Below are 12,463 nucleotides of genomic sequence, written 5' to 3' on the forward strand. Positions count from 1 at the left end.
TGTGTTTCACTCCACTCTACACTCAATTGTTTGTCACGCAGTCTCACAGTGTGTCACTCACTCAAAACTCCAAACATCCAAGCGTACCTGCGAGAAGATCCTTTTCATAAAAAAGTTGCCTTCCACCTTCAAGGATGGAAACTCTTAGTCAAGAGATTCAGAAATTTTCCTTCTGAGAGGGGAAATTAAGATTCTATTAAGCGGCAGAATTCCTGATATCCCTCAACTTCCATGAATCCTCATTTACAAGTTGCTATTTTGACTTAGTCAAAATCATATCCAGATTTGAATTCTGGGAAGATAACTAATGATCAATGATATACCATTAGGGATCAAAGATTTTTTCTAAAGTCTGTGAGGACTTATCAGGGTAACCAACCATAATCATATGTTCTCATTCAAGATCAGAGATAAAGAGTAGAACATGATCCAAGATTTCAACCTATTGCCATTGACCTTGATATGGTTTGACAATGATTGCTGCGTCAATACCTTCCTTGTGTGTGCGAATCTCACATGTGCATTGGAAACATTTTGATCAAGGGGTAGTGACTCTTATACAAATGCCTTGGCTAACAGGCGAATTTTTAATAAATAACATTCTGTGGGGAAAATGCACCTAGTAATTGTTATGTGCCTTTTTCAGCTCTATATTCTTCTGAGAGAATACAGATGGGCTTATAGATGTCTCAGGTTATAGATACTACACTTCTTTGTGAGAGACAGAGCTATATGGTTGACCTTTCTTTTCTTATGTGGTGTTTCTTGGCACTATCTCCCACATTCTCAACACAACTCCAAATCCAAATGGTAATTTTGTCTGATCACCGAGTTAATATCTTAAGAAAATTAAGTGGATCAGAGCAAAATCTGGGGGATGTATTAGAGTAAGGTGATTGAATACTGTTTGAGAAATATTTGGTTCTAATGACTTGGGTTAGAACCTATGAGGTTTGATAGGCTCTTAGTTAGTTCCTACAACCATTGAGGGTGCTTTGAGGGGAATAAATTTTTCCTTTATTATTTGAAAAATTAGTTCATGCCTATCAAGTAAATTTTACTTATAATTATATTTGTTTTAATTTGTTAGTCAAAATAATTAAATTTTATAAAACAGCTTTTTGGCTTCTTGGAACAAAGCAATTTACAACTCAATAAATTGCTTTTACATTTACATTGAGGAAAGTATAAAGAAGAGTAATATCATTATCAATTCTAAAAGAAAACAGTTAAAACAAATTATTCTTGAAAATTAATAAAGAAAATAGATTAAATTTCAAGTAATCATAAATTTTATAAAATTGATGTTTAGTTTATCAATTTTAAATAAAAATACTATCTATTAATACCTCTTCTTGGCGTCTTGGTAAGTAAAATTAAATCTTGCAATATTTGTTAATTCAATTATTCATATTTATACAACTTATACCGAATTTATAGTGTTATGCGTATAAAAAGTAAGAAATTAATTTTACTATAACTTCATCTATTTAATTTTTGAGATACAATATTGTAATGTCAAGAAAATGAAAAACAAATTAGGCGTAGGGAATTCAAACAAATATAAAAAGAATTCGAAATATTATTAATTTATAATTTTTGGCATTTACGTTAAATTTTCATAAAAATATCACTTTCATAAAAATATAAATATTCACAAAATTATAAATTTTTTAAATTATTATTTTCGAAAATTTTTGCAGGAGATTTTCAATTATAGTTTCAAAATTTTGTGCAGAGACATGATTTTAAATTTAACACGAGTAATATTAAACTAAAATTGTCTAGAAAAAAATTATAATCATTTATGCAATTAAATTAGCAAATAAAAGTTTTAAATATTATTAACAAATTTTTTATAACGACACATCCATTATATATATATATATATAAATACAACACTTTTATCACAAAATTAAATATTATAAGTTTATTAAAAATATGTACTAAAATAAGGCCTTGCATATTTGTAAGTCTATTTTATTTGTTATTTCTATATTTACACGAAGATAATTAAGAAATACGAAATTTTGAATTTTATTTATAATTATCAGCAATTACGATATATTATAAAATATATAACTTTCATAAAAATTTAGACAATCATAAAATTAAATTTTTTTGTATAATTACTTATCTGAAAATTTTGTAGTATATTTTCGGTTATAGTTTAAAAAAAAATTAGAGATGTGATTTTCAACTTAATAACGTTTAAAAATAATTTCTATTTTTAATTGTTTTTTTTAGTTGTTTGACATTTAAACGGCACGTCGTGTAATATTAGACTAAATTTTTATATAAATTTTTTATATGAATTTGTACGATTAGATTGACAAACAAAAATTATAAATATATAAAATGTTTCAACTCATTTCTTAATTCAATAAAAAATGTCACATGAAATAAGTGTATAAATTGAGCTCTTAATCAAATTAATACATATTATTAATAAAGTTAATAACATGTTTAAGTAAAATTTTTTAAATATTTTTAAAAAATTAAATATTTTAGATCATGTGACATTTTTTATTCAATTAAGAAATGAGTTGAAACATTTTATATATTTATAATTTTTGTTTGTCAATCTAATCGTACAAATTCATATAAAAAATTTATATAAAAATTTATTAATAATATATATATTATTAATAAAGTTAATAACATGTTTAAGTAAAATTTTATAAATATTTTTAAAAAATTAAATATTTTAGAGTGCACGTAGTGGGCAAATAAAAGAAGTCAACTAAAATGAGTCAAATTATAAATTTTAATACAAAAAACCCGATTTTGAAATGTAATTTATTTGTAAATTATCTCGAGACAAACGGAAAGTTCGGTGGCTAGTCCCCTTGTGACCCAGAAATAACCATAAAATCGAATTCAATCACCAGTCGTGACACTCACGCGCCACCGCAGCCAACCAAGGCTGAAACGCGTAAGTCTCACACGCTTTCTCCTTTTGTCAACGCTCCACCAAACACTCCCTCTTTATTCTGCCAGCTTCATATGCTATTACCCTATCATAATATATACTTACATATTTTGTGTGTATAGATAGTATCACAATTATTACAATCACAATAGAGTTCACAAAAAGATTCAATTCTGAATAGTTATACTATTTATTAGCTATAAACTGTGATAATTTAAGCAATTGCGGTTTAGTTTTAGCTTAAAGATTGAATCTTTTTGGCCTAATTGTCGAAATTTCGCGGTTAATGGACTCAAAAACACGGTTTCCTCTGTTGAGGCAATCGTCGTTAGCTCCGAGGGAGCCTGCGGTGAGAGGGGAGGATGAGAGTGATGAGGATGATGGAGTTATTGAATCAGGAGTGAGGTTGATGTATTTGGCCAATGAGGGTGATTTGGAGGGGATTACGGAGTTGTTGGATTCGGGTACTGATGTTAATTTTAAGGATATTGATGATCGGACTCCGTTACATGTGGCTGCGTGTCAAGGGAAGAGTGATGTGGTGGAGATGTTGCTTAAAAGAGGGGCTCAAGTTGATCCTAAAGATCGGTGGGGTAGTACGGTGAGTGTTTTAGTAATGTGGTTTGGTTGATTGCGTAGTTGTGTTTTTGCTTAATGTAGTTTGTTTAAAGTTGCGATTTTGTACCTGCTTCTGTGTATGGTACGCATATATTGTGGAGTTGGTAGCATAGTTACTTTTTTTAATCTTGTTTTTTGGTTAGTTGTGAGTTTTGTTCGAAAGATGAGATTTTTATGTAGATGGCATGCTTGCTTTTGTGTAGGGGTGTATGCTATATAGATAATTTAAAGTTAGTAGCTCAATTATTATCTTTGATTGTTTTTGTTGGTTGTTAATTTGTTACAATATTGTTTGAAAGCTGAGATTTAGTGCAGATGGTGTACTTTCTTTTGAGTTTGGTGTCATGTGTAATTGAGATGACGTCGAACATTAAATTGGGCTGAGAACTTTATGCTATGGATGTGGATAAAGACCAGAAAAATGTTTGATTCAAATAATAAGTATTGTTTAATATGATGTTTGTTGTCTGCATTATGAGATGACAGGAAAACACAGAGAAACAATATCTTCCTTTTGGCTTGAGATAGATTAGAGAGTTTTAGTTAAATTATGTGTTCCAGAAAGCATCATTAACCTTGTGTTGCTTTTCCTATGTGGTAGCTTCATTGGTCGTTTAACATTAACATAGTAATTTGATAACATGGTATATTGGCATGTTATCTGAACTCTTTGGTTAAGTCCTGTTTCCATACCCTTCTTGTGTTATATTTATATTTACATAATTAGTTTAAAAACACGATCTGTACAAAGTTTTTACATTTTATGAACAGTATACTTAGTTGATCCATATATTCTGATGATCATGTATATCTGTAATAATCATTAGTACTCTCTCTCTCTCTCTCTCTCACACACACACACACACACACACACACACACACACACACACACGCACACACCCAAAACACAACAACATGCATGTTTTTCATGGGTATGTTATGGCTGTATGATTTTTGTTAGTATATTATTTAAGTTTTCTGGATACTGTTAAGTGATGATGCACTAAACAGTCTCCCTTTATACCAGTGCTTAGGCTGTAAGTGCAGCAAATGGTAAGATTGGTACTTGAAACAAATTGTGTCGAAATGTTTACCTGACATTAGGATTCCAACTTAAGTTGTTATCTTTACAATATGTCTATTGTCCAAGTTTCTTTAACATTCTGAGTTTGTACATCAATATTGATGTAGAAGACCTTTTAAATCAATTAAACAGGTAACTTGGCTATTAAGATTCAGAGTTTTATAATAAGATAAAAATAACCCCCGTTCCCCCCACCTATCACACTATTATATGGATTCATGTGTCACGTATGTGTTCTTTTCCCAACTTCCTCGTGTGTTTATGCACGTCACTAGTACACTACCACTCCCTTGATATATAGTTGAATTGATGTTATTCTTAAATAAGGATGGTGTCATGGAGTATACATACTACATTACATTTTAAGAATTCAATTGCTATATGATTGTACAATTAAGTATTGGAAGTAATCAATTTAGAAGAGTTTTGCTTTTAATTCAATAGGCTTCTATATGATATACATTTTTACAGAGGTTTAATGTTTATGAAATTTGAAATTTTCAGAATTATTTGATCCTTGACTTTTGAGTTTTAAGATTAGTTTATCTGTCACTTCTTTTAGATAGTGGATTGACCATTGATTTAACAGCCTCTTGCAGATGCAATACACTATCAAAATCAAGATGTCATTAAACTTTTAGAGAAACATGGTGCCAAGCTTCTTGTAAGTCCTTTTATTTTTGTATCAAGTCATCCAATGACAGACCCAAGCGCTATTACTTGGTGAATATACCCTTGAACTGAAATGTTTTTTAATTGTTCGTGGCGACTTACCTTGTGATATGGTTTTTAACTTTAGGTGGCCCCAATGCATGTCAAAACTGCCCGCGAAGTCCCAGAATATGAAATCGATCCCAAAGAACTTGATTTTACAAACAGTGTTGAATTAACGAAGGTGACCACTTTAATCCATATTTTATATGCATTTTATAGCTCATACATTAAGGGAAAAAGAAAAGGTTCAATTATATATAAAAAAATTCGGCCTTTCTGTGTTTTTTTGGACATTGCCAAACTGTGACTGATGTCTGTTAAACTTCAGCTCTGCTAATCCTTTGACCTTTTATATATTTATACGACATATTTTTTATGACAAAATTGGCACTCGTCTTTTTGTTTTTGGTGATGTGTAAAATTCAAGGGTACTTTTCGCATTGCCTCTTGGCGTGGAACACAAGTTGCTGTAAAGACTCTTAGGGAAGAAGTTCTTACGGATGATGATAAAGTGTGAGTGCTCATTTAATAGAAAATGCTTTTCTGTGTTTTTCTGGGTGTTTGCATCTTGTTATAGGCTTCTTTGTTTGTTCAGAAAGGCTTTCAGTGATGAGCTTGCATTGCTTCAGAAGATACGACATCCTAATGTGGTTCAGTTCCTTGGTGCTGTGACTCAGAGTAGTCCAATGATGATTGTTACAGAATTTTTACCCAAGGTGTTTGTAACTTTTAGCTCGCTATTTTTTATAACTTACAGGTGTCTAGAATGTGCTGATAGCTATGTGCTTTATTTTTTTTATCTTGATTACGTCCTCTCTTCTCCAGTGCTACCAAGTTTCAATTTTTTAAATTCTCACATTCAAAATTTCTAATAGAGGCAAAACTTTAATTTGTAGTTATCAAGGTAAATTTGTTTTTGATTAGGTACATTTTTTCTGTTCTTTTGTTGTCAAAATTACACATTAAAACTTGAAAATGAATTATATAGCTAAAAGCTCCTACCTTTCCCCTCCCATCCCTCCTGTCACTCAAATATTTTTTAAGTAGTTCTCTGAATGTCATTCCGATGTCTGATGCAGGGTGATCTTTGTGCTTATTTGAAAAGAAAAGGACCTCAAAAACCAAGGAAAGCTATCAGATTTGCAATGGACATTGCAAGGTCCGTAAGACATCATTATTTGCCGTGTCTAGCACAAATAGTAACTTACATGATGGTAGAACTGAATTTATTGCACGTGAGAGACACTTTTGGTAATGATTGAAATTAGAATTGATCATTAAGAATGTTGATGCAATATAGTTTCGATGGAAATAGAAAAAAGCTTGAATGGAGTCTAATAATGTAAATCTTTTGCTCTTTGTAATTGCTTGTGGTACCTTCTCTGCCTCCTGGAAATTTCATATAATTAGGGTTAAATTGCATGGTTTGTTGACAATCAAACTCTTAACCTTTTAAGAGCTGTAAAATCGTGAATGTTTACTAATATTACCAAAACCTCCTAGGAGTGTGAAATTGTGAACACTTAATATTGGTTACAGTCGTTTTCTGCTATAGGTATGTAGTTTTCCTGTTAGATGTTTCAATCATTGTCATTTTGGGTGTATTTGCAGGGGCCTGAACTATTTGCATGAGAATAAACCAGAGGCAATAATCCATTGTGACCTTGAGCCGGCGTAAGTTATTCATACTAATTATCTTTAAAGTTTCACAGTAGTTCCTTATCCTAATTCCTATCTATATATTACAAAGTTCAAGAGACATTTTAATTCATTTGTACAATAACAGAAACATATTGCGGGACGACTCTGGTCATCTGAAAGTTGCAGACTTTGGACTTAGCAAGCTGTTAAAAGTTACCAGCAGACTTAAAGAGGATAGACCTTTAACGTTGCAGAACACATCTTGTAAGTGAGTTATTTATACATCTTCTTTGAGGGGGGGGGGTTTAGTAGTTCTTGTACCAGTAAGTAGTGACTGCTTTGTCATTAATGGGAAAAGGTTATCTTTTTAATGACTGGAAGATTTTTTTTCTCCCTCTTTTTTACTGGTTACTTTGTAAGTATTAAGCTCTTAGAGTATCACAACTAATCCCGATATTTTCACCCTGAAATGGAAATTAATTGATAAGCGACCTCCCCCTAATCCAGTAGATCGTATGCTATTGTGTTAACCTTATAATTCCTTTCTTTACATGTTAAGGTATCAAATGATGCAGGAATTCTTATTACTAGAAATATAGCCGAGAATCATTAGAAGTCGATATGTAAGTATGCAACAGAAGTATGTAAACATTGATGTGAATTTTGTTACCTAGTACTAACTATGGCCGTAGTCATCAGTTGCAGTTGACATGCAAATCCTCGTTGATCTTTACTAAGTATTACGTGAAGAATGCATTTGTTTCCCGTAGGACTGCAATTATATAAATAATCTAAGCACTATCTTAATATTTGCATGAAGCATGTATGATGAGTTCACTTTACCGGATGTTTGGGTTTTAGTTAGTGAATTTGTTTAGTTACATGAATAGGTCGATATGTGGCTCCAGAGGTTTTCAGAAATCAAGAATATGATACGAAAGTTGACGTCTTCTCATTTGCATTAATTTTGCAGGAGGTACATTTTCTATTTACAGTCTCCAATCCAATGTTTTATTATATAATTTTTTTTTCCAAGAAAAGCATAAAAAGTATGGTTTATTTACTCCTTGTTCCTCATGATTACCATGTCCATTTTTCTATATGTTTACCAGTTATACAAATAGTACTTGACTTTTTGAGTTTTGGATTTACCAAATATGCTCATTATTTGGTTCTTGCAAGTTACAGTTGTCATTTGAGTGAAATAATTTTAATTATATGATAAGTGACAGGAGTTGTAAGATTTGATTTTTTAAGTGCTAGGTTCTTAATACAGTGGTATTATTAAAACGGCTTATCCTGTGAGTTGTTAACTCATTTTGCAATTATAGTGGACATTCAAGTAACTATCTGGTACAATCATATTAATTAAGCGTACACTATACTTTGCACAAATTTTTGTTAGGGAGCATCTTTTGGCCTTGCTGCTCGTTGATTAGGAAAAATGTAGTAGAACATTTGAATGAGTTAGATACCAGAAACATGTTTTGCTTCCTACATGAGGAAACTTAATTAGCAACGATACAAATTGGATGATTTGCAGGCTAATGAAGTGAGACGTAGTATTTTCTTAGATACATGTACCTTGAGAAGTCGGCATAAATAATCTAGAAATTGTGATTCCATCGCACCTAGATTATAATTAATAACACCCCTAATAGCGTACACTTGCAATTATTGACTTGACATTGATCAATAGAAACTATATAAAATTATTACATGCTGATAAATACGAACAGGAGAAATACACACATGGATTATAGTCTAAGAAGAGCCGGTCTCTTGCTGTGTGTTCCCTGATTTAATGTTAAAAAGACTACAAGGGTTTTTTCTTTCACTAAAAAATTTCTTATGGCATGTTCCCAAAGTTATTTACAAAAGAGAAAGGAATCTGATTAAAAAAGAAAAGGAAATTCTTAATTCGAAACAGTCTTCCCAAAAGTGCGAAGCTTAAAAGAGAAATAAGCTTAAAATATTCTGATAGCTACACAAATGTCATTTATCATCTTTTAATAAACTTGTTATTCTTCTCTATTAAATAATTGGGTAACACTAGAGAGAGTTTATATGAGCATTCCCCTCTTATTCTCCCAACTATTATTCCTCTTTTCTTTGTTATCCCAAAAAACTCAGGATAATGTATTAGGATTACAGTTCTTTAGTTATCTCATATGAGTGATGATTTTTAATTCCCCTTAAAAAGGTATGATATGGTGAGCTTAAAAATAAGTTTAGTTATTAATCCCACGGAGAGGTAAATAAATTATTGTTAATCATTTCTTAAGAGTTAGGGTCCGGCTATAGGCAGGGAATTTCAGGGAGTAGCCCGCTTCTTGAGCTTGATCAGCAAAGCAAATACATAATTTCTTGTGAGACAAGGACAATTAGGAGTTTTCATGTCAGGGATTATTCTCTTAAGAACTTTATGTCTCGAGAATACTGACAAAGAATTGTAATAGAATTCTGTAAGAAAATCTTGCACTAGTCAGTTACCTTTGTTATTCATGGTGTGCATTAGCAACCAATTGTGTCGGTCTTAAAAGGCCTAACAAGTTGATGTTTGTGATGTGTTGTACTCAAGATGATTGAGGGCTGTCCTCCATTTTCCACAAAGCCAGAAACTGATGTTCCTAAAGAATTTGCTGCCAAGAATCGGCCTCCATTTAAAGCTCCTGCAAAGTACTATGCCCATGGACTAAAAGAGTATGTTCTCATTGTTTTCTGGTGGAAGACCATTTGTATCGTATGTTGGATATGTGCATTTCTTTTTCTTACTTTGTATTGTCCAATGCAAGATAAATGACCAACTTACTAATTATTGGCTGAAAATTAATTGCAACTGTGCGTAACTAAATACCGACACCGATGAATAGATGCATTAATAAAATCAGAAAATCAGAAAATCAGAAACCGTTAAGTAATTAACTATATTGTTTATTTCTGTAAGACAGACATCTTTGAGTCGGAATTTCTTAGGGGAGGGATTGAAATTTCATTCTTTTCATACTGATGTCATATTATGCACGCTTAAAGTTCTTCATTACAATGATTATATATCAACAGTATTAAGTTGAGAACAATATTCGACCAGCCAATCTTACAATCTAGAAAATTTTCTAAATATCATTAATAATGTTGCAGTAATTAGTAAGAAACACTCAAGATGTATCCACTTCCCAAATTATTTTTAAATTAAGTTTGTTTAGTTGTTGATGTACCTTGCCTACAAATGTGCTTACACAACTCATTGGGATGGTATGCCATATCGCCATAGAAATCTCGAATGATAAATAGCTTAGCTGGAAAACATGATAATATGATTCTGTGATTTTGATTGCCAAGGCCCTTTTGTCCTTTAAGTTGAATCCACTACTGCCTACTACATTGCACATTGTTTATGGGAGCTCACTTTTGAATTGCCTTAACATAGTGTTGCATATGTGGATGTTTTCTTCCTTCCTGCTGGTACTGTGAATCTGGGAATTTATAATATTTTATGAAAACTGTTGTAGTCAACCTTTGAAAAATAGAATTTATATCTGAACTTTTGAAGACATTTAAACAGTAATAAAGATTTAGGGATGGACATAGTTCTCTTTAAATTTAGCTTTTTCTGACTTTAATTGATTACATTTAGACATTTCAGCTGCTCCACCAAACTTTCTTTTGGCCAAGGAATCATATCAGGGCTGCCGAACTTGTCATAATTGTTATATAGCATTCCTGCTCCCTTTCTATCTTTCTTGAGGAAAAGCCAACAAATTACTTTCTGTGGATAGGTTAATTGAAGAGTGCTGGAATGAGAAGCCAGACAACAGACCAACATTCAAGCAAATAATCGTACGGCTGGAGTCTATCTACATTACACTTCGTCACAAGAAACGCTGGAAGGTCTCCCCCCCCCCTCTCTCTCTCACTCATCTCTCCCCTCTCTCCGTCATATTTTTTGTTTGAGATATTCATCTATCCATTTATCTATCTATATTTGTTTGGATTATGACATCTTTTAAACTTCAAAGAAGCACACCTTAATAACGGCTCAGTTGAACAACTATATAAAATATGGATTATTACTTTGGCATGTATTAATGATAGGACAAGTGGATTTTGTTTTGACTTTTGAGACGTGTGTCAACCTTAAATTTGGTAAGAGCAATGTCTGTAAGACTGAATCGGCATAAAGTAATTAGAGGACATTTTGGATGTACAAGGATAAGCAAGAAAGTATTAATTGCACTGTGTGTTATGGTTACTACTGCATAATTTAGCAATCAAAGAGTTCAAGATGCAGAATGGATAAATTGATGAACTGTTGACTATTTACTGTATTGTACGTTGTGAAAACTACTTGCGTGAATGTGTTTTTTCTTAGGCTGGTTGCTATTAATGTGTGCAGGTTAGACCATTGAAATTCTTTCAAAATCTGGAGGCAATGTGGAAAAAAGATTATTCAAGTTCTAGTAGCCGCGGTCGTTCATCTCATGCAACCAGCATATGAGTACTGGTGGTTGTACATCTATATCCTCTTTGACTTACATCGGTGGAATTTTATCATATCCAATTGAATGAAGTAGAAGAAATAACATTGCTTCGGAGTTGTAGAAGACCGGTCCCATTGGTTAAACATATATTTGAATTATCTTCTTCGTGTATGACTTGGTTGGTTGAGAAAGATTGATAATGCCGGGTCTTCCTGTAAAGAAAAATCTGATTTTTTTCCGATTTCAGTATGTTTAGCATAAAAAATAAAGAAAAAGTGTAACATAGCATTCTTTTTGTGTGTGTGTGTGTACTTTTTAAATTTTTCTATTTAGGGGAGACACTTGTTTACAAGTAAATTGCAATGCAAATCAAGTTCTTGCCTGGTTTCTAATTTTTTATTCTAAAAAACATATTACTTTCTCTATCCCATTCATTTCTATATACTTTTTTTTTTGAATTCAATTTTATACATTTCAAATTTATCAAAAATAGTAAAAATTTAATAACATAAAAATTAATTACATCCACTACTTATTCCAATCACACTCACTTTATTTATTAAATATTGAATGGTCTCAAAAAACAAAAAACCTTATACAAACTATGTCAAAATATTTAGTTGTCGATTTATTATGGGTTATTCCCTCACTCATAACGTGGACCTCTCAAACATACAATAAATTCATGTATCATTTTAGAACATTTTTAGGAAATATTTGTAGACCCTGCTCAAAATAAAATGTTCAATGGATAAAAGGAAATTGAATATGAATAAAATTATTTGTAGTTCCCATTTCGGCAGAGGGACAATAATTCCGATCCCATCATATAAGGATGGTTGTAAAGTTTGCAAATTGATTCGGTTTTGTTACCATAATGCGTAGTAGTCATTTCGTCCGTTTCATTTATATGATCACAGGTTTACAATATCTAATTTCTAATTTGTGTGCTTTCAAATACTTTTTCACAAACTACGGCAAAAAATCAATCCT

General features: G+C 31.7%; 1 protein-coding gene across 1 annotated transcript; it reads left to right on the top strand.

The window, feature by feature from the left end:
• The first annotated feature begins 2,799 nt into the window (after nt 1–2,799).
• On the top strand, nt 2,800–11,895 carry LOC141671206 (serine/threonine-protein kinase 12-like). Its single transcript, XM_074477368.1, has 12 exons — nt 2,800–3,533; nt 5,224–5,298; nt 5,434–5,529; nt 5,776–5,861; nt 5,944–6,064; nt 6,428–6,507; nt 6,960–7,022; nt 7,135–7,253; nt 7,880–7,965; nt 9,571–9,692; nt 10,769–10,880; nt 11,386–11,895. The coding sequence occupies exons 1-12, from the start codon at nt 3,219–3,221 to the stop codon at nt 11,485–11,487; spliced, it is 1,377 nt and encodes a 458-aa protein (XP_074333469.1). The 5' UTR covers nt 2,800–3,218; the 3' UTR covers nt 11,488–11,895.
• Nucleotides 11,896–12,463: the final 568 nt, after the last annotated feature.

The sequence above is a fragment of the Apium graveolens genome, chromosome 7 (assembly GCF_009905375.1).
Source record: "Apium graveolens cultivar Ventura chromosome 7, ASM990537v1, whole genome shotgun sequence".
Classification (NCBI taxonomy): Eukaryota; Viridiplantae; Streptophyta; class Magnoliopsida; order Apiales; family Apiaceae; genus Apium; species Apium graveolens.

What these genes read in the sequence shown, in the direction of transcription:
- LOC141671206 (XM_074477368.1), top strand. Translation starts at nt 3,219, where the DNA reads ATGGACTCAAAAACACGGTTTCCTCTGTTGAGGCAATCGTCGTTAGCT. An exon ending in AAGATCGGTGGGGTAGTACG is followed by an intron (nt 3,534 to 5,223) that starts GTGAGTGTTTTA and finishes TTGATTTAACAG; the next exon opens with CCTCTTGCAGATGCAATACA. An exon ending in AACATGGTGCCAAGCTTCTT is followed by an intron (nt 5,299 to 5,433) that starts GTAAGTCCTTTT and finishes TTTTAACTTTAG; the next exon opens with GTGGCCCCAATGCATGTCAA.